Raw genomic sequence first — 26,098 nt, 5'->3', positions numbered from 1 at the left:
CACACCAAAACACTCAAAAACACACCAAAACACCCAAAACACACCAAAAACACACCAAAACATACCCACAGGACACTAACACCACACCCAACACCACCATAACCTTCTTTACACCACCACCACCACCACCACTACCTTCCCCTGCCTCTTCTGTGCCACCAATAAGAGTGTGAGTGCCTCTATTTCTATAACACAGTGCCTCAGTGCCAAAAAAACTCGTCGATCTGTACATAAAGGTGTCCCAGGTGTCACTGCCTACTTGGGGTGTCTCGGAGGACCTTTCCCACTGTCTGGAGCCAAGATAAGGTCAGGGAGTGAAGAGAGAAAGCTTAAAAAGGTCAGAAGTTGTTGTTTGAGTTGAATTTTTAAGGTCATAAGTTCAGAAAAGGTCATAATAACATTTTTCTCACTGTCTGGAGCCAAAATAAGGTCAGGAAGTGAGGAGAGAAAGCTTTAAAGGTCAGAGGAAGTTGTTTGAGTTGAATTTTTAAGGTCATAAGCTCAGAAAAGATCATAATAATATCTTTCTCACTGTTCTGAGCCAAGGTAAGGTCAGAGAGTGAGGTGAGAAAGCTTTTAAAGGTCAGAAAAGCTGTTTGTGTGAGCTTTTAAAGTCATAAGTTCAGAAAAGCTCAAATTAGTATCTTTCTCACTGTCTAGAGCCAAGATAAGGCCAGGAAGTGAAGAGAGGAAACTTAAAAGGTCAGAAAACTTGTGCGTGTTGAATTTTTAAAGTCATAAGTTCAGAAAAGGTCAAATTAGTATCTTTCTCACTGTCTGGAGCCAAGATAAGGTCAGGGAGTGAAGAGAGAAAGCTTCAAGGTCAGAAAAACTTGTATGTCTTCATTTTTTAAGGTCATAAGATCAGAAAAGGTCAAAGAAGCATTTTTCTCTGTCTGGAAGGAAAATAAGGTCAGGAAGTGAGGGAAAAAGCTTAAAAGTTCAGAAAAAAAACTTGTATGTGTTGATTTTTAAGGTCATAAGGTCAGAAAAGATTAAAAAGTATTTTTCTCACTGCCTAGAAGCAAGACAAGGTCAGGAAGTAAGGAAAAAGAGCTTAAATATTTGTCAATATTTAAAGTCATAAAGGTGTGTGTATATGTTTATGTGTGCGTATGTGTGTGTATGTATCATTGAAAGGTCAGGAAAGGTTAGGTTAGGTTAAAAAAGGTACCTGTGTGTTGAAAAGGCAGAGGAAAAGGTACAGAAAGATTTAGAAACAGGAAAAAGAAGGGAAAGATTCAGAAACGTACCTGTGTGTTGAAAAGGGATAGGAAAATTTATAGTAAGATTTAGAAAAGAGGAAAAAGGAGGGAGAAAGGTGAAGTAGATTTGTAGCTGAGAATTGTGATGAGGTATGAAGGAAAGGATTGAAGCTTGTCAAGGGGAAAATAGAATAAAAAAAGTAATATTCACTAGTTTAGAAGTTTGTAAAGGGAATATATTGAACTAAAGGAGGTCAAGAGAGACTTAGATTTGATTGAAGGTGATAGGAAAGCTTTTGACGTTTGAAAAATACTGCAAATATAAGAAAAAAGCTAAATATTCACTAGTTTTGAGTTTAGAAGTTTGTGAAGGGAAAATATTGAATTAAAAGAGGTCGAGAGAGACTTAGATTTGTTTAAGATTACAGGAAAGATTTTGAGGTTTTGAGAAGTACTTTAGATACAAAAAAAAGACCAAATATTTCTAGTTTTGAGTTTAGAAGTTCATAAAGTGAATATATTGAAGTGAAAGAAATTGGGAGAAGCTTAAATTTGATAGAAGCTTATATGAAAGTTGGAGATTTTGAAAAGTACAACAGATATTAGAAAAAGGCTTTACATTCACTAGTTTTGAGTTTAGAAGCTTGTAAAGTGAATATATTGAACTGAAAGAGGTTTGGAGAAGCTTGAATTTGATTGAAGCGTAAAGAAAAGATTTTGAGGTTTTGAAAAGTACCACAAATATTAGAAAGACGCTTAATATTCACTAGTTTGAGATTAGAAGTTTGTGAAGGTAAAAATTGAATTGAAAAAGGGTGAAGGAAGTTTAGATTTTGTTAAAGGGTATATGAAAATTGAAGGTTTTTGAGAGAATAGGAAGGAAAAGGGAAAGAAAGAGATATTTACTAATTTGAATTGAAAGAGACTGAGAAAAACTAAGATTTGGCTGAAAGAACCTTTGAATACATGGAAGCTTATTTGAGAGCTAAGCATTTTTGGAGATAAAAAGAAAATATATATATAGAGACAGAGAAAGAATGAGAGAAAACATAAATAGAGAGATATAGAGAATACAAGAGATATGCAAAGAGAGACAGAAAGAGAATCAGAGATAAAAGCATAGATGTAGAGAAACGAAAGGAGAGAATAAACACAAATATAGAGAAAAACATTGAAAAAACACAAATAGAGAGAGAAACAATAAAAAAAAACAGAGAATAAGAGAAAAATGCACAGATAGAGAGACAGAGAGAAAGAGAATAGAAGTAGCCATAATTAAAGAGAGAAAGAGAGAGAATAAAAGAAAAACAGAGAGAGAAAGAGAGAATAAAGAGAAAAACAGAGAAAGAGAGAAAATAAGAGAAAAATGCACAGATAGAGAGAGAGAAAGCAGGTATAATTAGAAAGAGAATAAAAAGAAAAATAGAGAAACAGAGAGAATAAGAGAAAATGCATTGATAGAGATAGAGACAGAGAACGCAGAGAGACAGAGAGAGAAGCAAAGACTAAACACAAGCTTACCGTAAACACAGCAAACAATACACTTGGCAACATTCACCTGTACTCGTAAAAAATCTCTGGTTGGGTAAATTACGGTGGTTTTCTAGACGTATAGTGCCTGAACCTCACCCTTACTGTAACCCGACACCCTTAGCTCACCCTTAGCTCACCCTTAGACACACTAGTACCTGTATACCTTGTGATCTGAGCCTACTAGTCAAAATATAAGTAGACTTTAAACTACTACTACTACTACTACTACTACTACTACTACTACTACTTAGAAACCCAAGGAAGCGATACCAAATACACGACAGTACTATTTTAGCTGGTGTGCCAATAGAAACCAGCTGACGAACCCCCAAAACTGCGTAAAATATTGAAAGACACCTTTAAATATTGAGAAATACCCTTAAAACATTGCCACACACACTAGAACACCCTTAATACATTACCAAACACACTAGAACACTCTAAAAACATTGCCAAACATTCTGAAATATCTTTAAACATTGAAAAATACCCTTAAAACATTACCACACTCTTAAATATCCCAAAACATTGAAAAAACCCTTAAAAATCACAAAAAACACCCTTAAAACATTGCTAAACACCCTGAAACTTTACCAAACACCCTAAAACTTCCTTAAACATAGAAAAGCATCCTTAAAACATTACCACATACACTTAAACACCCCAAAACATTCCAAAAACACCCTTAAATACTTCTAAACACCCTGAAACACTACCAAACAACCAAAAAACATTGTCAAACACTCCAAAATATATCCAAACGCCCTCAAATATTGCCAAACATCGTAAAAACATCCTTAAAACACACAAAAACACCAAGATATTCCCAAACACCCAAAAACACCCTAAAAACACACCAAACCACAGCAAAACACTCACAAATTATCCCCAAATATCCTTAAAACAGTCCAAAATATTCCCAAACACCCAAAAACACCCTAAAAACAATCTAAAAACATACTCAAACACCCCAAAACACCCCAAAACACACCAAAACGATTCCAAAATATTCCCAAATACCCCAAAACACCCTAAAACACTTAAAACACACCCAAACATCCCAAAACACCCAAAACACACCAAAACTATCCTCAAATACCCAAAATACCTAAAATTACCACAAAACACTTTTAAAACACACCAAAACACACCAAAACTACCCCTAAACACCCCAAAAATCCTCAAAACACCTTAAACCACCCTTTAAACCACCACCACAACCACCACCATGCTGTGCCACACCGCCACAGCACTCCTGGAGACGTTGTGGGCGTTTCCTGCTGTGGTCCCTCTGACAGTCATCCTCTGCCTTGCTGCTCTGTACCTCCACAAGACCTACAGTTTCTGGGAGAGCCGTGGCGTACCTGGACCCAAGCCGTTGTGGATACTCGGAAACATGTATCCGAGAGTAAGGGCATCTATGTCCATGTCAGAGTTTGACCAGGAGATGTACGAGAGGCATGGAGGAAGGAGAATGTGTGGGTACTATGAGTTTACCAAGCCCTGTCTCATGGTGGGTGACCTCCAGCTACTCAAACACGTTATGGTGAAGGATTTTGACCATTTCACCGATCGTAGGTAAGTTTGGGTGTGTTTGTGGGGTGTTTTGGGTATTCTGGGGTGTTTTGGGGTATTCTGGGGGTGTTTTGGGGTATTCTGGGGATGTTTTGGGGTGTTTTGATATGTTTAACAGTGTTTTTTAGGTGTTTTGTTGTTTGTGAGTGTTTGTCTTGTGTGTGTTTGGGTGTTTTTGTGTGTTTGTGTACTGTGTGTGTGTGTGTGTGTTGGGTGTATCTATATCCAGGTACTCAAGCACTTTATGGTGAAGGATTTTGACCATTTCACCGATCGTAGGTAAGTTTGGGTGTGTTTGTGGGGTGTTTTGGGTGTTCTGGGGTGTTTTGATATGTTTGGGAGTGTTTTTTAAGTGTTTGTTTGTGTTTTTGTTGTTTGTGAGTGTTTGTTTTGTGTGTTTTGTTGGGAGTTTTGTGTGTTTGTGTGTGCGTTTTGTTTGTGTGTGTGTTTGGGTGTGTGTGGCTGACCTCCAGCTACTCAAACATGTTATGGTGAAGGATTTTGATCATTTCACCGATCATGGGTAAGATTGAGTGTTTGGGTGTGTTTGTGGGTGTGTTTTGTTCCCTTCAATTTGTCTTCTCTTTCTCTCTTTTATTTTTTATTTTGTTTTTTTCAATTTCTTTTCTCTTCTTCCTCCATTTTATTTTTAATTTTCTTGTTCCTTTCAATATTTCTTTTCTTCTCTTTTATTTTTCATTTTCTTGTTCTTCTCTTCTTTATGTCCTCTTCTTGTCATCTTGTTCTCTTATTCCTCCTCCTACCACCCTCTTCCTCTTTCTTCACCATTAATTGACATTCTCCTTCTCTTCTCTATCTCTTTTCATTCACTGTACTACTTCCTTCATCCTTTTTATTTTCTTGTTTTTCTTTGTCATCTTGTTCTCTTCTATTAGTCGTCTTGTCTTATCCTTCCTCCTCTTCTTACCCTCTTCCTCTCTCTTCCCCTTCTCCTCTCTCCCTCTTTTCATTCACGTTACTACTTTCTTTATCATTTTTCCTTTCTTTGTTCTCTTCTTGTCATCTTGTCCTTGTCTTTCCTCCTCCTCTTCCTCCTGCTACTCTCTTCCTCCTTCACCATCAACAGACTCTCTTCTCTTCTCTCCCTCTTTTTATTCACTTTCCTGCTTTATTTATCCTTTATTTTTCCCCTGGGCCAGCTTTGTGACCTTCAATGAGCCAGTGATGGACCATATGTTGCTGGGACTGAAGGGAGCCACGTGGAAGGCAGTGCGGTCCGTGATGACACCAACTTTTAGCTCGGGAAAGGTGAAACAAACCCTGCAACTGGTGAAGGACTGTGCCAAGAACCTGGTGACCTATTTCAACAAGGAGCTGGAGAAAGGGTGAGACAGACAGAGAGAGAGAGAGAGAGAGAGAGTGAAGGAGTGTGAAAGCTGGAAAAAGGGTGAGGGTGAGAGAGAGTGAGAAAGTGAGAGAGTGCAAAAGCTGGAAAAAGAGTGAGGGAGACAGACACACACACACAGAGAGAGAGAGAGAGAAGTGAGAGTGAGAGAGAGAGTGAAGGAGTGCAAAGCTGGAAAAAGGGTGAGGGAGACAGACAGAGAGAGAGAGAGAGAGAGAGAGAGAGAGAGAGAGAGAGAGAGTGAGAGAGCTTATGAGGAAGAGTGAGGAGACTGTGAGAGAGTGAAAGAGTGAGGAAGGATATTTAATTGTGTTTTTGTGGTTCTAGTGACAGATTAACAACATTTCTACATTATTAACATCAGAAGCACCCTTTTTTTCATTTATTTACTACTACTACTACTACTACTACTATTACCACCACCACCACCACTACCACTACTACTGTATATGTGTGTGTGTGCGTGTGTTTCAGGACGTCGGTGTTTGAGATGAAGGATGTGTATGGAATGTTTACCATGGACACGATCGCTAGCATAGCCTTTGGGGTGAGCAGCGACACTCTTAACAATACTGAGGTAAGCTGTGGCAATTCTTCAGGCAGTATTCAGTCTGTCTCTCACACTTGTCACTCTTAATTTTCTCTCTCTTCTCACAGTTAACCCCCTTCAGTAGCATGACGTGTTTCTATATTCATTCTAACTATTTGGTGATTTTCTACAGCTTCAGAAACTCATGTGGGGGGTTGAAATAGTGAAGACTGTGGCCATTAATCTTCTGCCCTCCATAGATCCTTCCTAATGTCAATAAAATGGTCTAATGGTACACAAATCTCAAGGTAAAAATGTGTCCCAGTACTGAAGGGGTTAAAATAGTGAAGACTGTGGCCATTAATCTTCTGCCCTCCATAGACCCTTGCTAATGTCAATAAAATGGTCTAATGGTACACAAATCTAATGGTAAAAATGTGTCCCAGTACTGAAGGGGTTAGAATAGTGAAGACTGTGGCCATTAATCTTCTGCCCTCCATAGACCATTCCTAATGTCAATAAAATGGTCTAATGGTACACAAATCTCAAGGTAAAAATGTGTCCCAGTACTGAAGGGGTTAGAATAGTGAAGACTGTGGCCATTAATCTTCTGCCCTCCATAGACCCTTCCTAATGTCAATAAAATGGTCTAATGATCACCTTAATTTTTCACCCCAGTTGTTCCTCATCACCATAATTATCACCCTAACACATCACCCCAAATTCATCACCCATCACCCCAAAGTTACCCCCAAGCCATCACCCCAACTGTCACCCTAACACATCACCCAAAATTTGTCACCTATCACCCTAATGTCACCCCAAAGCCATCACCCCAATCTGTCACCTTAATCTGTCACCCGAATCTTTCCTCACTTCCCCAATACATCACTATCAACTATCACCCCAAAAGTCACCCCAATCTGTCACCCCAGTCTTTCCTCATCACCCTGGCTAATCCATCACCCTAACACATCACCCAAAATTTGCCACTCATCACCCCTAATGTCACCCCAAAGCCATCACCTCAATCTGTCACCCCAGTCGTTCCTCACCGCCCCAATCCATCACTGTAACTATCACCCAAAAATTCACCATCTGTCACCCCAAAGTCACCCGAACCATTTTTTCTTCCCCCGTCACCCCAGAATGAGTTTTCTGCTGCTGCTGCACGTTTCTTCACCCCGGCGGCGAAGTGGAAGCGTCCTTTTATTTTCCTCCAGTTCCTCAAGCCTCATATTGCCAAGCGTCTCCATCTGAATTTCATCGACCGAACTCCTATCTACTTTTTCTCTAAGGTAAGGGGGGTGAGGGATGATGAGAGGGCACAAGGAAGGGGGTGACAGGGTGAGGAGGTGGTGGGGTGGCAGGGTGAGGAGTGACAGAGGATGGGAGAAGGGTGGGTGAAGTGGTAGGTGTGTGTGTTTGGTAGAGCTGTGTGGAATGTTGTGGATGGATGAAAGAGAGAGAGAGAGAGAGAGAGAGAGAGAGAGAGAGAGAGAGAGAGAGATTTCACTTCCTCTAACATTATTTTTCAAGACAGTTTTATTTCCCCTTTCATACAATTTCCATTTTTCAAGACGTTTCGTTCATTGTTCGTCTCATAAAAACATAAATCAATCAATGAAATAATGGAAATATTTGCCTTATGAGTCTCTAGTATATACCCAAACCACTAGAGTGCCTCCCACAATGCCTTGCCCATTAAAAACACCCTTGAAAACCCCATTAATATCACTAGAACCATTAAAAACACCATTTAAAACATCACTAGAACCTTAAAACTACCCACATAACACACACACACACACACACACACACACACACACACACACACACACACACATAAGATCAGTATAGCCACCAGAGCACCTCCCACAATGCCTTGCCCTCACTCCCAGGTGGTGAGGGACACAATGCAATACCGTCAGGAGAATAACCTTCGACGCAGCGACTTCCTGCAGCTGCTCCTGGACGCACAGCTGCAGGAACTCACCAATAACAACAAGAGCTGCCCCTCCAATAGTCACAATGCTGGCAAGGTCACCAATCAAGGTAAAATCTCACCACAGCCACACAGACCCATCTAACCTAACATAACCTCACCAATAACAACAAGAGCTCCCCCTCCAACAGTCACAATGCTGGCAAGGTCACCAAGTCTCACCACAGGCACACAGACCCCATCTAACCTAACTTAACCTCATCTCACCTCACCTCACCTCACCAGTAACAACAAGAGCTGCTCCTCCATTAGTCACTCTGCCAGCAAGATCACCAATCAAGTTATTACAGATGTATTCAGAAATGCCTTCCTTTCTCACCAAGATGGTTTTCCAAGCTCACAGAGATGACTAGCCAGGTTTTGAAGATAGTTTCTCCTAATAATGAACTAGAAATCTTGCCAATCTATCACCAGAACCATAAAAACACCCTTAAAAACACAAGTATCTTTAATTAGAGCCTTTGGAAAACAGTGACGCCTTCCCCTCTCACTGTGACAATTTTCCAAGGCCACAGAGATGCCTAGCCAGTTTTTGAAGACTATTTCTCCTTTTAGTAAACTGGAAATCTTGTTTGTTTAAATGCTTTCTCTCACCATGATAGTTTTCCAAGGCCAAAGAGACAACAAGCCAGGTTTTGAAGACAGTTTCACCTTTTAACAAACTGGAAATCTTGCCTAACCTAACATGACTTTTATTACAGTTTTAGCAGATCTGACACTGTTACACCACCTAACCTAACCTAACTAAACCTTTCTCACACTTTTAACACACCTAACACCACAACACCACCAATGCAACACCACTTAACCAGATCAAACCAAACTTAACCTAACCTTTCTCACACTTTTAACACAGCTAACACCACAACACCACCAATGCAACACCTCTTAACCTAACCAGACCAAACCAAACTTAACCTAACCTTTCTCACACTTTTAACACAGCAAACACCACAACACCACCACCACCACCACTTAACCAGTCTTCCTCTCTTTCTCCCAGTGTTAACAGATTTGGTGATTACGTCCCAGTGCGTTCTGTTCTATATCGCTGGCTATGACACCACCGCCACCACCCTCAGCTTCCTCTCCTACTGCCTGGCGCTACACCCGGACATACAGCAGCGGTGTATGGCGGAGATTGACCAGGTGTTGGAGCGCCACAATGGGGAAATAACATATGAGGCCATCTCGGAAATGAATTACCTGGATATGGTGTTTGCAGGTGTGTTCTCAGTGCTGTGTGGTGTTTGCAGGTGTGTCTCAGTGCTGTGTGGTGTTTGCAGGTGTGTCTCAGTGTTGTGTGGTGTTTGCAGGTGTGTCTCAGTGTTGTGGTGTTTGCAGGTGTGTCTCAGTGCTGTGTGGTGTTTGCAGGTGTGTCTCAGTGCTGTGTGGTGTTTGCAGGTGTGTCTCAGTGCTGTGTGGTGTTTGCAGGTGTGTCTCAGTGCTGTGTGGTGTTTGCAGGTGTGTCTCAGTGTTGTGTGGTGTTTGCAGGTGTGTCTCAGTGCTGTGTGGTGTTTGCAGGTGTGTTCTCAGTGCTGTGTGGTGTTTGCAGGTGTGTTCTCAGTGCTGTGTGGTGTTTGCAGGTGTGTCTCAGTGCTGTGTGGTGTTTGCAGGTGTGTCTCAGTGCTGTGTGGTGTTTGCAGGTGTGTCTCAGTGCTGTGTGGTGTTTGCAGGTGTGTCTCAGTGCTGTGTGGTGTTTGCAGGTGTGTCTCAGTGCTGTGTGGTGTTTGCAGGTGTGTCTCAGTGCTGTGTGGTGTTTGCAGGTGTGTCTCAGTGCTGTGTGGTGTTTGCAGGTGTGTCTCAGTGCTGTGTGGTGTTTGCAGGTGTGTCTCAGTGCTGTGTGGTGTTTGCAGGTGTGTCTCAGTGCTGTGTGGTGTTTGCAGGTGTGTCTCAGTGCTGTGTGGTGTTTGCAGGTGTGTCTCAGTGCTGTGTGGTGTTTGCAGGTGTGTCTCAGTGCTGTGTGGTGTTTGCAGGTGAGTCTCAGTGCTGTGTGGTGTTTGCAGGTGTTCTCAGTGCTGTGTGGTGTTTGCAGGTGTGTCTGAGTGCTGTGTGGTGTTTGCAGGTGTGTCTCAGTGCTGTGTGGTGTTTGCAGGTGTGTTCTCAGTGCTGTGTGGTGTTTGCAGGTGTGTCTGAGTGCTGTGTGGTGTTTGCAGGTGTGTCTCAGTGCTGTGTGGTGTTTGCAGGTGTGTCTCAGTGCTGTGTGGTGTTTGCAGGTGTGTCTCAGTGCTGTGTGGTGTTTGCAGGTGTGTCTCAGTGCTGTGTGGTGTTTGCAGGTGTGTTCTCAGTGGTGTGTGGTGTTTGCAGGTGTGTTCTCAGTGGTGTGTGGTGTTTGCAGGTGTGTCTCAGTGCTGTGTGGTGTTTGCAGGTGTCTCAGGGCTGTGTGGTGTTTGCAGGTGTGTCTCAGTGCTGTGTGGTGTTTGCAGGTGTGTCTCAGTGCTGTGTGGTGTTTGCAGGTGTGTTCTCAGTGCTGTGTGGTGTTTGCAGGTGTGTTCTCAGTGCTGTGTGGTGTTTGCAAGTGTGTCTCAGTGCTGTGTGGTGTTTGCAGGTGTGTCTCAGTGTTGTGTGGTGTTTGCAGGTGTGTCTCAGTGCTGTGTGGTGTTTGCAGGTGTGTTCTCATTACTGTGTGGTGTTTGCAGGTGTGTTCTCAGTGCTGTGTGGTGTTTGCAGGTGTGTTTCAGTGCTGTGTGGTGTTTGCAGGTGTGTTCTCAGTGCTGTGTGGTGTTTGCAGGTGTGTCTCAGTGCTGTGTGGTGTTTACAGGTGTGTTCTCAGTGGTGTGTGGTGTTTGCAGGTGTGTTCTTAGTGCTGTGTGGTGTTTGCAGGTGTGTCTCATTGCTGTGTGGTGTTTGCAGGTGTGTCTCAGTGGTGTGTGGTGTTTGCAGGTGTGTCTCAGTGCTGTGTGGTGTTTGCAGGTGTGTTCTCAGTGCTGTGTGGTGTTTGCAGGTGTGTCTCAGTGCTGTGTGGTGTTTGCAGGTGTGTTCTCAGTGGTGTGTGGTGTTTGCAGGTGTGTTCTCAGTGCTGTGTGGTGTTTGCAGGTGTGTCTCATTGCTGTGTGGTGTTTGCAGGTGTGTCTCAGTGGTGTGTGGTGTTTGCAGGTGTGTCTGAGTGCTGTGTGGTGTTTGCAGGTGTGTCTCAGTGGTGTGTGGTGTTTGCAGATGTGTCTCAATGCTGTGTGGTGTTTGCAGATGTGTCTCAGTGTTGTGTGGTGTTTGCAGGTGTGTTCTCAGTGCTGTGTGGTGTTTGCAGGTGTGTTCTCAGTGCTGTGTGGTGTTTGCAGGTGTGTCTGAGTGGTGTGTGGTGTTTGCAGGTGTGTCTCAGTGCTGTGTGGTGTTTGCAGGTGTGTTCTCAGTGCTGTGTGGTGTTTGCAGGTGTGTTCTCAGTGCTGTGTGGTGTTTGCAGGTGTGTCTCAGTGCTGTGTGGTGTTTGCAGGTGTGTCTCAGTGCTGTGTGGTGTTTGCAGGTGTGTTCTCAGTGCTGTGTGGTGTTTGCAGGTGTGTCTGAGTGCCGTGTGGTGTTTGCAGGTGTGTCTCAGTGCTGTGTGGTGTTTGCAGATGTGTCTCAGTGTTGTGTGGTGTTTGCAGGTGTGTCTCAGTGTTGTGTGGTGTTTGCAGGTGTGTTCTCAGTGGTGTGTGGTGTTTGCAGGTGTGTCTCAGGGTTGTGTGGTGTTCTGTAGTTTCTAGTTTCTAGTTTGGAAGCTGTAGTAAAAGTTGTCCGTGTTGTGTGGTGTGTTGTAGTTTCTAGTGGTGGTGTTGGGGCTTTCAAGAGTGTTTTTGTGGTTCTAGTGTTTGGTTAAGTTCGGAAGCTGTAGCAAAGTTAATGAGATTTTCAAGGATATTTTTCACATCTCGACTGTTAACAGGAGAAAGTATTTGCCATTTTTGAGACTACATCACTGGAAATCTCACTAAATATTGGCCATTTTCTTTTATAATTTGAAAGCTTAGTAAATATTTGGCATTTTTCACACGTACATAATCTTCACCATTTTTTCAAGAGTACCTATATAACTTGTGCCATTTTTCAAGAGTACCCATATAATTTTTGACATTTTCCTAGAGTACGTCATTTGAAAACCCATGAAAACCAAAATAATATCACCAGAACCATTAAAACACCACTAAAAACATACAATAATATCACTAAAACCTTAAACACACACACACATCTTTCTAAACCCTCACCAACACACAGCAATATCACTAGAGCACCAAATCTTTAAGACAAACACGACGTCACTAAACCTCACTAAACTCTCTCTTTACCACAAAACACGTCACTAAACCCTTTTATTCCATTTACGTATCTCTTTCTTTATTTTCTACTTTATTTTTCCTTCCACATCATTTTTATTATCTTTTACTTCATTTTTTTCTTTAACGGAAGCATTTAGGCTGTATCCACGTAAGACTTCACTCAAATCTCTCAGTGGCATGTTCAGAAACACTTCCCTCACTCACTGCAACCATTTTAAAGGCTATAGAGACAATTAGTTGAGTTATTAAGAGTACTTGTCCTGTTGGTAATGCAGAAAACTTGTTAACATGCCACTAGAACCACAGAAACACCCTTAAAAACCTGTGTCACTTCAACTAGACCCCTTTGATAATGCAGAAAACTTGTTAACATGTCACTAGAACCACAGAAACACCCTTAAAAACCCATCACTTCAACTAGACCCTTTGATAATGCAGAAAACTTGTTAACATGTCACTAGAACCACAGAAACACCCTTAAAAACCCATCACTTCAACTAGACCCCTTTGATAATGCAGAAAACTTGTTAACATGTTACTAGAACCACAGAAACACCCTTAAAAACCCATCACTTCAACTAGACCCGTTTGATAATGCAGAAAACTTGTTAACATGTCACTAGAACCACAGAAACACCCTTAAAAACCCATCACTTCAACTAGACCCTTTGATAATGCAGAAAACTTGTTAACATGTCACTAGAACCACAGAAACACCCTTAAAACCCATCACTTCAACTAGACCCTTTGATAATGCAGAAAACTTGTTAACATGTCACTAGAACCACAGAAACACCCTTAAAAACCCATCACTTCAACTAGACCCCTTTGATAATGCAGAAAACTTGTTAACATGTCACTAGAACCACAGAAACACCCTTAAAAACCCATCACTCAACTAGACCCTTTGATAATGCAGAAAACTTGTTAACATGTCACTAGAACCACAGAAACACCCTTAAAAACCCATCACTTCAACTAGACCCCTTTGATAATGCAGAAAACTTGTTAACATGTCACTAGAATCACAGAAACACCCTTAAAAACCCATCATTTCAACTAGACCCCTTTGAAAACAGTGAAGATGTGGCATGGAAATGTTCCAGAATATAGACGTCCCTCTAACAGAAACAGGATATCCACCAAAGGCCTCACTAAACACTCACTCTATTTAACAGAAACACTGCGACTGTACCCACCAGCGCCTCGGGTAGACCGCACAGTGACCAAGGACTACACACTGCCAGGCACCGACGTCACCCTGCCAGCTGGACTCAAGGTTATCATATCCATCTATAGGTGAGGCAGTGAGGAGGTGATGGGTGATTGAGAGAGAGACAGAGAGAGAGAGGATGGGTGACTAAGAGAGAGAAGGAGGAAGAGGAAGGATGGGTGACTTGAAAGAGCGGAAGAGGAAGACAATGAGAGAGAGAGAGAGAGAGAGAGAGAGAGATGGCTGAGAGAGAGAGAGAGAAACGATGGCTGAGAGAGAGAGAGAGAGAGAGAGAGAGAGAGAGAGAGAGAGAGAGAGAGAGAGAGAGAGAGAGACTATCAACAATTCTACCCATTTCTACACACTGAGTCTCGTCACCCACACAAATGCACATAACAGCACCATTGACTTTTATATGCACTTATTTACACCCACCTGCCCATTGATCCACCCATCCATACACCCCACACCCATACACCACACACCCACACACACACACACACACACAGATACACCCACTCACTCATGCTTCCACTCAACACACCCATATACACTACTTATCCACTTGTATACCTAACTCACCCACTCGTACTCCTCTTCACCTACTCCTACACCTTATTACCCACCCATACACCTGCTCACCCACCCATACACCTGCTCACCCATCTATACACCCACTCACTTCATCTTTACACTTGTACACCCAACACATCCACTGGTTTTTTCTTTTTTTATGTAAGAGGGGAAGACTACACCCCCCTCCACCCAACTCACCCACTCCTTCACCCCTCCACCCACTCCTACACCCGACTGACTCACCCTGACTTCCCCCACAGCATCCACCGTGACCCTGAACACTACCCGAACCCAAGCAAGTTTGACCCCGAGCGTTTCTCCCCGGAAAACAAGGCAACGCGCTCCCCGATGGCGTACCTGCCCTTCGGAAACGGCCCCAGGAACTGTATAGGTGAGAGAGAGAGAGAGAGAGAGAGTTGCTATGCTCTTTTCCTTTTCTTAGCATCTTTTTCATCTTTTTAGTTTTTTAAAATGAGAGAGATTTTTTGCAGTTTTTCAATTTTTTTTCCTTTATTTTTTCTTCTTTTTTATTTTTTTTGAGTGTGTGTGTGTGTGTGTGTGTGTGTGTGTGCGCGCTTTTACTGAGTTACATTTACCTAGTTGTATTGTACAGGGCTGGAGTGGGGCTCATAGTGTCCTGTCTCCATTTATCCAATTTTTCCCTAAAGTTGTGCACATTATGTGGTGTAACAACTTCACCACTCAATGCATTCCACTTTTCCACTGTTCTGTATTTTCTAACATCCTTCACACACTGCCTCATCCTGATCTTTACATGTCCTCTTGTCTTTCCATCTTCTTCAGTCACCAGCACCAGGTCTTCCTTGTCTATCTTTTCAATGCCATTTACTAATTTATACATTGTTATTAGGTCTCCTCGTTCTCTTCTATTTTGTAAGGTTGGCAGTCCCATTTCCTTTAGCTGCTCTTCATATGTGAGGTCCTTTAGTTCTGGCACCATCTTTGTACCAATCTTCTGGATCCATTCTAATGTTCTGATATCCTTTTTCAAGCTTGGCGACCACACCACTGCTGCATATTCCAACTGTGGACTTATCATGCTCGTAATAATTTTTTCTTCTTATCTTTGTCCAAGTACTGAAATGCCACTCTTATATTAGTCACCATTTCATATGATGATCCAAATATCTTATGTGTTTATCAGGGCTCAGAGTTTCTTGTATAACAACTCCCAGATCTCTTTCCTCTTTAGTCTTCATTATTTGTTCCTCTCCCATCAAATGGTTCCATACCAGTCTTCTCTTACTCTTTCCTAGTTCCATTATGTGACATTTCTTGGCATTGAATTCTAACTTCCACTTCTTACTCCACTCATAAATTTAGTTTTTATCTTCCTGCAGCAGCAAACAGTCATCTTGAGTCTTGATTACTCTTAGCAATTTTGCATCATCAGCAAACAAATTGACATAACTGGTCACCCCATTCTGGATGTCATTTACATATACTTGGAATGTAACGCTGACCCTTGTGGCACTCCACTTGTTATTTTATTCCAAGATGAGTATGTATCTCTGATCACAGTTCTCATCTCTCTGTCCTTCAAATAATCCCTTATCCAATCTAACAAAGTTCCTCTCAGTCCTCCTATGCTCTGTAATTTCCAAAGTAATCTGCAATGAGGGACTTTATCAAAAGCCATTTTTATATCAAAGTTTAACATGTCCATCCATCTGTCTCTGCTCTCCAGTCCTTCTATTACTCTTGAGTTGAAACTTAGTAAGTTTGAGACACATGACTTTCCTGTCCTGAACCCAAACTGTCTGTTCGATATAACTTGTTTTTCCTGCAGATATTACACAGAGCAGATGGTAGTAAAATTAAACCTTCGGTGTAGCGAAATTTCGTTGTGTGAACCTTTGTTAAGTAGGGGTTGCCTGTACGTAATGCCTCTTGGAACGCATCTATCGTGTAAATCGAGTTACCTTTATTTCAACATTTTTCAGCTTTATTTTCTCTTTCCCTACCTTTTTTTCCCTTCACTGCATCTGACACTATTATTATCTCTATTTTTCCCCATTCTTCACATCTTTCCTTCTCTATTCCATCTCACACTGACTTCATGGCTTTATTTAACTTTTCTTTACTTTATTTTACATCTCCATACCTTTTTTCCATTCTCTGCTGCATCTCAGACTATTATTTTCTCCATTTTTCCCTTTCGTCATCTTAGTTTTCATATTTTCCCTTCCCATATCTGTTTCACCTTCATTTCATTTAACGCCTTGCAGGGATGAGATTCGCGCTAATGGAGGCCAAGATCGCTGCTGTGTGCCTTCTGCAGGAGTTCGCCTTTATCCCCAGCAAGAAGACCCAGGTTCCTATCGCCCTAGAGCGCCGTAGTGGTCTCCTGAAGGCACAGGATGGCGTGTGGGTCAGACTGGCCAAGCGCTGTTAAGGTCTGTGGGTGTTTTTTGGGTCTGTGTGGGTCTATATGGGTGTGTATGCAGATTTGAGCCTTGGTTATGTCGTTTTGCAAGAGATTATTTACCTGCTGTGACATGAATCTTGGTGAAGTGTCGTTAAATGTCATGTGTTTGTGTAGTGAACGAGTAGACAAGTGGTTTGGGTGACACAGAAGCAGTGAAACGCTAAGGTGACGTGGCAGAGTTAATGAGTGATGTACAGCCTTTCCTCTGCCTTTACTCTGTCATCTCTAGCACTGAGGTGACATAGAGAGCAGAAATGTTATCTTAGAAGTGTCATGGAACCTTCAGACACTAACTTAACTCAATGAAAGGATACATTGACACACAAACTCACTGCAAGATTAGCTGACACACAAAGCTTTCTCAATTTGTCCTCTCAACATTCCCTGCTATCTGTGACACATCATTAGCAGTAAATATGTGTTAAAAAGTGTCACAGGAACTTGAGACACTTAGCAAATATAATGGAAGGTTAGCTGACACATAAAGCTTTTTTCAATTTGCCCTCTCAACATTCCCTGCTATCTGTGACACACTAATAGCAGTAAATATGTGTTAAAAAGTGTCACAGGAACTTGAGACACTTAGCAAACATAATGAAAGGTTAGCTGACACATGAAGCTTTCTCAGTTTGCCCTCTCAACATTTCCTGCTATCTGTGACACACTAATATGTGTTAGGGAGTGTCACAGAATCTTCAGACACATCTAAATGTATTGAAAGGATACAATTGACACACAAACTCACTAGAAGATTAGCTGACACATAAAGCTTTCTCAGTTTGTCCTCTCAACATTCCCTGCTATCTGTGACACACTAACAACAGCAAAATTGTGTTAGAGAGTGTCACTGAAACTCGAGACACTTCTAAACTCAATGGAAGGTAAGGTGACACATAAAGCTTTCCCAATTTGCTATCTGTGTCATCTGTAGCAGCAGAATTGTGTTAAAAAGTGTCATAGAACCTTCAGACACTTAGCAAACTCAACGAAAGGTTAGCTGACACACAAAATGAAAGGTTAGCTGATACATAAACCTTTCTATACTGATTCCCTGAAGTGATACAGTGCAGGAGGCAATGAAAGATTAGCTGACACACAAAATGGAAGGTTACCTGATACATAAACCTTTCCCTATTAATCTCTTGAAGTGATACAGTGATACAGGGATGCAGTGCGGGAGGCAACACTCGGAACACTGAACCAGGCAAGAGTGTGTGGACCGAAGCATAATATGAAGCCTGCACAAAGAGTCTAGCTGTAGTGTAGGGCGCTGTACTGACGTCACACAGTTTTATACAAATCTTAGCGTAGTAAGTTAGGCGTTCAAATATATAGGCATTATTTAAGCATGTCCGCCCTCTCTCCTAGTATTGAGTGTAGCAATGGACACACTCGAGTTACCCCTTCACTATGGCCCATTCTGAAACGCTTTACTCTCTCACCATCACTGCTTTCCAAAGGCTCCAGTTGAAGATCCTTGTGTTTTTAATGTGTTTCTATGGTTCTGGTGATAGATTGGCAATATTTCTAGTTTATTAAAAGGAGGAACTGTCTTCAAAACTCGGCTGGTTGTCTCTACTCATGTTTTTAAGGGTATTTTGATGGTTCTGGTGATAGATTGGCAGGATTTCTAGTTTGTTATAAGGAGAAACTGTCTTCAAAACCCAGCTAGTTGTCTCTGCGGCCTTGGAAAATTGTCATATTGAGAGAGAAAGGCGTTTTTTAATAGAGGCATATAAACTGTAATATTAGTAGTAGTGATAGTGATGGTAATGATGGTGGCAGTGTGCAGTGTTGTCATTGTGTGTGTGGCTCAGACTCTGCCTTGTTGGGGAGTGTATGAGTGTTGTTTGAGTGTTCTGGCTTTTGTTTTGTTGTTTTTGGGTGTTTTGGCAACATATGGATTGTTTTGTTGTTGTTTTGTGTGTGTGTGTGTGTTTGTGTGTTCAGTTATGTTAGCTTCTATTTTTTTTTCTTTCTGTTTACTTATTGTTAAATGTGTTTAAGTTTATATATTTGTGTTAACTTCATTTTCTCATTTATTAATTGTTCAACGTCTGTGTGTGTGTGTGTGTCTTGAGTGTTGTTTTAAAGCATCACCACACACCACACATCACCTTATGCAGATTAATTTTCCTAGTCGAGTGTGTTGAGTGTGTTGAGAGTGTGATTAGAGTGTTGTATCAAAGCACCACCACACACCACACACCACACACCTTTCATTACATTATACAAATTAATTCTCCTAGTCGAGTGTGTTTAGTGTTGAGTGTGTCGAGTGCATTTTGAGTGTGTTGAGTGTGCTAAGAGTGTTGTATCAAAGCACCACCACACACCACACACCACACATTACCATTCTGTCACACCACATAGCTCAAGTGCCGCAGGGCCCAGCTGGTCCTCTGCATGTGTGGTGTGGGGCCCAGTGTAATCAGAGAAGGGGCAAGGCGGGCGGGGCAAGGTGGGGCAGGGTGGGGTGTTGCGGGGCATTTAGTGACTTCTGTTTGTGTTGGTTTGGAATTGTGTTGTTTGTTTTTCTTTCTCTTTCTCATCTTCTGTTTTTTCTTTTCTTTCTTGTTTATATTTTCTCTTTTCCTTTTTTTTTCTTGTTTTGTTTTGATTCGGTAATTTCTTTTGCTTTTTTTTCTTTCTCTTTCTCATCTGTTTTTTTTCTTTTCTTTTTTTTCTCTTTTTCTTTTTTTCTCTTCCTTTTTTCTTGTTTTGTTTTGGTTCAGTAATGTCAAAATTGTGTTTTTCTAATTTTTCTTTCTTTTTCCTCTCTTTTTGTGTTTTTTTATTCTTTTTTCTTTATTTCATTATTTTCTCTTTTCCTTTTGCTCATTCTCATCCACTTTCATCTATTTCCTTTCACTCTTCTTTCTTTTCCTTATTCATCCTCCCTTCTTTTCCTTTCGCTCATTCTCATCCACGTTTATCTCTATTTCCTTACACTCTTTCTTCTTTCTTTTCTTTTTGCTCATTTTTATCCACGTTTATCTATTTCCTTTCACTATTTCTTTCTTTTCCTTATTCATTCTTTCTTCTCTCCACTCATCCATTCATCCTTCAGAGCACACAAGAACGACAATATTTCAGAATCAAGACAAACAGTAGCATGTCTGTATGGTTAGTTCTCTGCCTCGCTTGACCCCCCTGCAGTGCCACCCCCTCTGAAGTAGCGTGCATGTGCAGTCATCTATGCAAAGGAGAGGAGTCGTAGTTTCTTGTACTATGCAATTATATCGTCGACTGTTAGTGGTGTGTCCCTAGAGTAAGGTAGTGTTAGGGTTATGCATCTCATCTCGTCACTTAGAATTACGTAGTGTTAGGACGGCTCGGATTTGGGTCGTTACGCGGTGTTTAAGAGGATGTAGTGTCGTTGCTAAGTCACATTGGTACAGGAGAGGCTGTACCAGCGTTAGGATGGCTCGGATTTGGGTCATAATATTGTGTTTAATAGGATGTGGTGTCTCGTTGCTAAGTCACACTAGTACAGGACGTTCTAGGAGGTACAGGAGAGGTCGTACCAGTGTTAGGACGGCTTGGATTTAGGTCATAATGTTGCGTTTAAGAGGATGTAGTGTATCATCGCTAAGTTACACTGGTACAGGAGGTTCTAGGAGGTACAGGAGTGGCTGTACCAGTGCAAGAGTAGGTGGTGGAGTACTGGTATGTGTGTTTGTGTTTGTTTGTGAAGGGAAGGCTCAACTGGTACAAAGACCCAAGTTCCGAAACACTTTGCTCTCACGACGACCATTTCCAAAGGCTCCAGTTGAAGATACTCATGTTTTTAAGGGTATTTTCATGGTTCTGGTGATGGATTAGCAAGATTTCTAGTTGATCATAAGGAGAAACTCTTGAAAACCTTGCTAGTTGTCTGCGGGGACTTGAAAAATTGTCATGGTGAAAGAGCAAGGCATTTCTGAGTATGTCTGTAAGAGTTACTGGTGTAGAGATGACTTGTACCAGGCTAAAATGTTCCCTGTGGCTTGTATTGGAGTGAAATGATGTTCCCTGTTGTGTACTGAGGTTGAGATGATGTTTCCTGTCTTGTACTGGGACTGAAAGGGGCTGAAATGATGTTCCTTGTCTGGTATGGGGCTGAAAATGTTCTCTCTTATACTGGGGCTAAAAGGGGCTGAAATTAATGATGTTCCCTCTTGTGTACTGGGGCTAAGATGATGTTTTATGTCTTGTACTGGGATTGAAATGGGTTGAAATGATGTTCCCTGTCTGGTACTGGGTTGAAAATGTTCTCTGTCTTGTACTGGGGCTAAAAGGGGCTGAAATGATGTTCCCTGTGACTTAAATGGGGTCAGAGATCATGTTCCCTGTCTTGTACTGGACTGAAAATGTTCTGTCTTGTACTGGGGGACTGAAAGGGGCTGAAATGATGTTCCCTGTCTGGTACTGGGGCAATGTTACCTGTATTTTGTATTGGGTTGATTATGATGATCCCTTTTTGTGTGCTGGGACTGAGATAATGTTCCATATTGTGTACTGGGGCTAAGATGATGTTCCCTATTGATTATTGAGGCTGATATGATGTCCCTGGTCTTGTATTGGGGCTGAAATGATGTTCCCTGGCTTGTACTGGTCTAAAATAATGTCGCACCGGGTTTAAATGATGTTGCCATGTCTTGTACCAGGTAAAAATGTTCCCTGTGTTTTATACCAGGCTAAAATGACATTCTCCGCATTGTACTAGGCTCAAATGATGTTCCCTGCCTTGTACTGAACTGAAATGATGTGCCCTGTCTTGTATTGATCCCTGTGTCATGTGCCAGGCTAAAAAATGTTCTCTGTCTTGTACCAGGCTGAGATGATGTTGCCTGCCTTGTAATGGGCTGAAATAATGTTCCCTGTGGCTTGTACTGGTCCGAGATGTCCCTCCTGCTGGTCATGATGTTCCAGGGTGTGTGTGAGTCAAGTCTGGTCTACGAGAGGTATTTAAGGCAAGGGAGAGGTAGTGTGTTGGTTGCTGGTGTTGGCGTTGGTACAGTAACCCTGACTAGTACCTCCTGCTACTGGTGTTTGCATGGTCTTAGTGGCAACAACACCAGTAACACTTTATTTTCTAGTGTTTTTTGGTGGCGCATTAACCCTTTCACCATGACACAGAACAGTCAGCGAAGTGTCTATAAACATCGAGAGAGTTAGCGATAAAAAGGCTTATATTTTGCAGTTTTCCCGAGTTTAAAGACTGGATGTGTTTGATAAGTCGCCCTTGCTTTCTTCACCTATTTTCTTTTGTGTCTTTTCAACTGACCTTTTACCATAGTCAGTGTATTTTAAATTGGCTCCTGGGTGTGGGTTTGAGTGTCCCAGGGAATGTCAGATCTGAAAACCAACCAAAACTGCTTCACCTTGGCAGTGTGCCAAGTGACGGTGAAAGGGTTAATGCCAAATCTGTACGCATTATGCAGGTCTAGATTAGCAGTGCCACTTTAACCCCTTCAGTACTGGGACACATTTTTACCTTGAGATTTGTGTATGGTTAGGCCATTTTATTGACATTAGGAAGCATCTATGGAGGTCATGAGATTAATGGCCACAGTCTGCACTATTTTACCTCCTTCAATACAGGGACACATTTGTACCTTGAGATTTGTGTACCATTAGACCATTTTATTTACATTAGGAAGCATGTATGGAGGTCAGAAGATCAATGGCCACAGTCTTCACTATTTTAACCCCCCACATAAGTTTCTGAATCTGTATAAACTCACCAAATAGTCACCAGAATGAACATGGAAACACATCATGCTACTGAAGGGGTTAATGGCCAAGTCAAGTGCAGGCAAAACTACTATTGAAATGTACAGTTATTTCCTCAGGCACTCCACTCTATGAAGGAAGACTGGGATAGAATATTTGAATCTCTAGTTAACAGGAGCTGTACAGTAAGAGGCTCATAGATATAGTTAGACAGTCACTTACCCAAGACTGTTAGTGCTAGTGCGGCCCACCCAGTGCATAGGTAGGCTGGCGAGGGCGACAAACATTTATACAAACACTATAGTCTGTCTACTCTAAAGTGGCGCCTGGATCTGGGAATGCGTGGCTGTCAGATCTTGAGGCAAACCATGAGCTATCCTTGTAATAAATGCATTAATCTATAGAAAACAAAGATTATTCATATCAAATCAATTACGTTATAAGCTACAATGTGTTTGAAATCCAGGAGTCATTTTTAGAGTACAGACTATAGATCATAAGTAAGGTTAGTGGTAGCTTAGTGGTGTTGGCTTAGACGCACACCATCTCTCACACAGGCAGTATTCAGGAGCTCCACACACTCACCGACATATCCTTTGCTAGACATTCACTTTACCATTACTCTTCCCTGTTTATGTCTGTTTCTGGAAGTGGCTGGAAGTTTCTAAAGCTTTCGTTCAGTTATATGTGAAAGTGAAATACCTATGGGGGTGTATGGCAGTGTTCTTAGGGTTCCTGCATCCCTCATTGTGGTTTCTAAGAGGCTGGGAGTGTATGTGTGTGTCTATGGGTGATTGGTTCAGGGTGTTTGGAAGTGTAGTATCTATGGAGGTGTATGGCAGTGTTCTTAAGGGCCTGTGTCTCCAATTGTGGTTTCTGGCAGGCTGGGAGTGTATGGGTGTGTCTATGGGTGATTGGTTCAGGGTGTATGGAAGTGGGAGAAAAAGCGCATGGGAGTATGTGTCTATGGGTGTTTGGTTCAGGGTGTGTGGGAGTGGGAGGAAAGTGCATGGGAGTGTTTATAGTCACCCATTTGGCCTTGAAGAGACATGACGAGGGATTGCAGTGTCTAAGAACGTGTCTCAGTCCTGTGTTTGTGTCTGAGTTTTAACCTGTGGCTTCTCTCACAACGAACTGAATGTTAAATGCTTTCTGTCTTGTCTAACGTAACTGTAACTGACATTATGAAACCTAGCATAATCTAACATAACCGTACCTCATCTAACTCAGCTCAAACCAACATAATTTTACTCTAACCCAGCCAAACATTACTCCATCAAACCTTACCTAACCTAACCCAACCCTACATAACCTAAAAACCTTTCTAATATTATCCAAACCCTAATTCAACCCAGCCTAACCTAACGTAATTTTCTGCACACACTTATACAGCACAAAAGAATGTAATAGACCAAACATTTCTATAAGTCGCAGTGCAGTAGCGTGGTAGTAGTAGATTGTGAGGTGGCTTGTGTCCAGTGGCGGTGGTGGCATAGTGTCTTTCTGTGGCTGTGTGGCTGTCCTGTGTGCTGTGGTGGCTTCTGTGGTGTTGCAAATTTGTTAGCCCAGAAAAAGAGGGAAAAAAGATGTCTTGAAATGTTTTTTTAAATGAAGTTACAGGAAGTTGGAAATACAGAAGCTGGTAGGGCATTGTTGGTTGTTATTGTTGTTGTTGTTTGTGATGTGTTGTTGTTATCTTGTACTTCCCCACACAACTTGTCTTCCATGGGGGGTTTGTAAGGGTCAGGCTGCAACAAGGACAGTGGTGGTTGTTTGGCAGTGAAATGTATACAAACACACTCTGGTTCTTTTGGGTGTAACAAGGACAGTGGTGGTTGTTTGTCAGTCAATCTCGGTATACAAACACACACTGGTTCTTCTCTTTTGGGTGTAACAAGGACAGCGGTTGTTTGGCAGGTTATATTGGTATACAAACACACTGGTTTTTTTTGGGTGTAACAAGAACAGTGGCAGTGGTTGTGTTTGTCAGGTATCAGTCTTAAATAAAAACACAACAAAATATAAACAAAAAGCATTAAAGAAATTTGTCCAGAAGTGGAATGTTTTTAAGTCCGAGTTACCTGTCTTGATCACCACTGTCCAGATTTACCTAACCTTACCTAACATACCCAAATCCTTTCCCAACCCAGTCTAACCTTACCCTCCCTAACCTAACCTAACCTAACCTTACCTAACATTCCCAAATCTTATCCCAACCCAGTCTAACCTTACCCTATCAAACCTTACCTAACCTAACCCAATTCAACGCAGTCTAATGTCATCCCAACCTAACCTTACCTAATCCAACCCAACCCAACCTCACCTAACCTAACCCTATGTAACCTAAAATCCCTTCCAACACTATGCAAACTCCAACTGAGGCGACCTTTTAAAACATATCACACTGAACCATCAAAGCTGAAATGTCAAATGTAAATAAAAAAATGATAGTAAATGTTGTGCTTGATCTAAAAAGTTCAAAATGATGCTGGACTTGCTGTGTAGGACGTTGGTGTTGGTAGTGTGTTCGTATGTGTGTGGCAGGTTGTGGGTTGTCCTGGCTTAAGCTCCCTTGTGGTCTACTGGTACCTATTAGACAATTACACCTGCATTTGTTGTTTTGTTGTGTGGGTTTTATATAATCTAGGCATTATGTATCCTAAAATGTACTGGTTTTCTATTTTGTTATGCAATTCTCAGTTATTCAGAACATTATTGAGACTTATAAAAATGTACTAAATAATCTCATAGCATAAACAAGTTACAATACTGTCAAACTTTCCCCATAGCATGATTTAATATTTCACCACCTCCCCTTATGCAATCCTCATTTATACAGAACATTATTGACACTTATAAAAATGTACTAGATAATCTCACAGCATTAAAAAACAAGTTACAGTGCTGTCAAACTCTTCTCCTTTAGCATGCCTCATCACCTTCTCTTATGCATTCCTCATTTACTCTGTGCATTATTGAAAGTGAAGGAAATGTACTAGATATATTTAATTAATCTTACATTGTTACAAATACATAGAGGTGAATGATAAGTGACCTGTATCTCCCTACTTGTTCTTGTACCTGGAGCTTCGTCTCACCAGGTAGCTGTGAGTTAACAAGGCCACAGTGTATTTAGGGAAGTCTTCAATATACTGCCTTTATCTCTTCCCTTCCTCAGTACCTTCTCAAATATACACCAAGCAATACCAGTGTGTGTTTCTCTTTATCCTTTGTTTTGGGTAAGGTAGTGGTGGTGGTATAAGACTGTATATCTCTCCTTTCTTCAATACTGTTTCAAATATACACCACACAATACCGGACTGTGTTTCTCCATTTGGGTAAGGTAATGGTGGTGGTGGTGGTATAAGAGTGAATGGTATTAAACGGTGTTATATCTCTTCCATTCTTCAGTATCTTCTCAAATATACACCAAGCAATATCTGTCTGTTTTTCTCCTTATCCTGGTGTTGGTTGGTTAAGGTGGTGGTGGTGGTATAAGACACTTGAAAACCTGCTTATTCATTATGTGGCTTTTCAAAATAATTATGAGAGATGTATCAGAATATTTACCTACTACTACTACTACTACTACTACCAGTTCACCACTATTACCACTACTACTACCACCACCACCACCACCACCATGTCTTCCCAATGTCAAAAACAAAGAACCAAG

At 41.6% G+C, this 26,098-nt stretch overlaps 1 protein-coding gene across 2 annotated transcripts; it reads left to right on the top strand.

Annotated features, from left to right (window-relative positions):
- The first annotated feature begins 20 nt into the window (after positions 1-20).
- On the top strand, positions 21-22,273 carry LOC123520521 (cytochrome P450 9e2-like). Of its 2 annotated transcripts, XM_045282884.1 has the most exons (10): positions 21-4,316; positions 5,474-5,659; positions 6,154-6,256; positions 7,357-7,506; positions 8,110-8,263; positions 9,217-9,438; positions 13,645-13,765; positions 14,516-14,646; positions 16,505-16,672; positions 21,521-22,273. In XM_045282884.1, the coding sequence occupies exons 1-9, from the start codon at positions 3,967-3,969 to the stop codon at positions 16,669-16,671; spliced, it is 1,584 nt and encodes a 527-aa protein (XP_045138819.1). In that variant the 5' UTR covers positions 21-3,966; the 3' UTR covers position 16,672; positions 21,521-22,273. The 2 variants fall into 2 exon arrangements, with proteins under 2 accessions (XP_045138819.1, XP_045138904.1); XM_045282969.1 differs by lacking the exons at positions 21-4,316; positions 21,521-22,273 and adding an exon at positions 4,540-4,592 and having other exon boundaries at positions 16,505-19,211.
- Positions 22,274-26,098: the final 3,825 nt, after the last annotated feature.

This window comes from Portunus trituberculatus, chromosome 1 (genome assembly GCF_017591435.1).
Source record: "Portunus trituberculatus isolate SZX2019 chromosome 1, ASM1759143v1, whole genome shotgun sequence".
Taxonomy (NCBI): Eukaryota; Metazoa; Arthropoda; class Malacostraca; order Decapoda; family Portunidae; genus Portunus; species Portunus trituberculatus.
The sequence above is the reverse complement of the archived record's forward strand: the minus strand, read 5'-3'. Positions and strand labels throughout refer to the sequence as shown.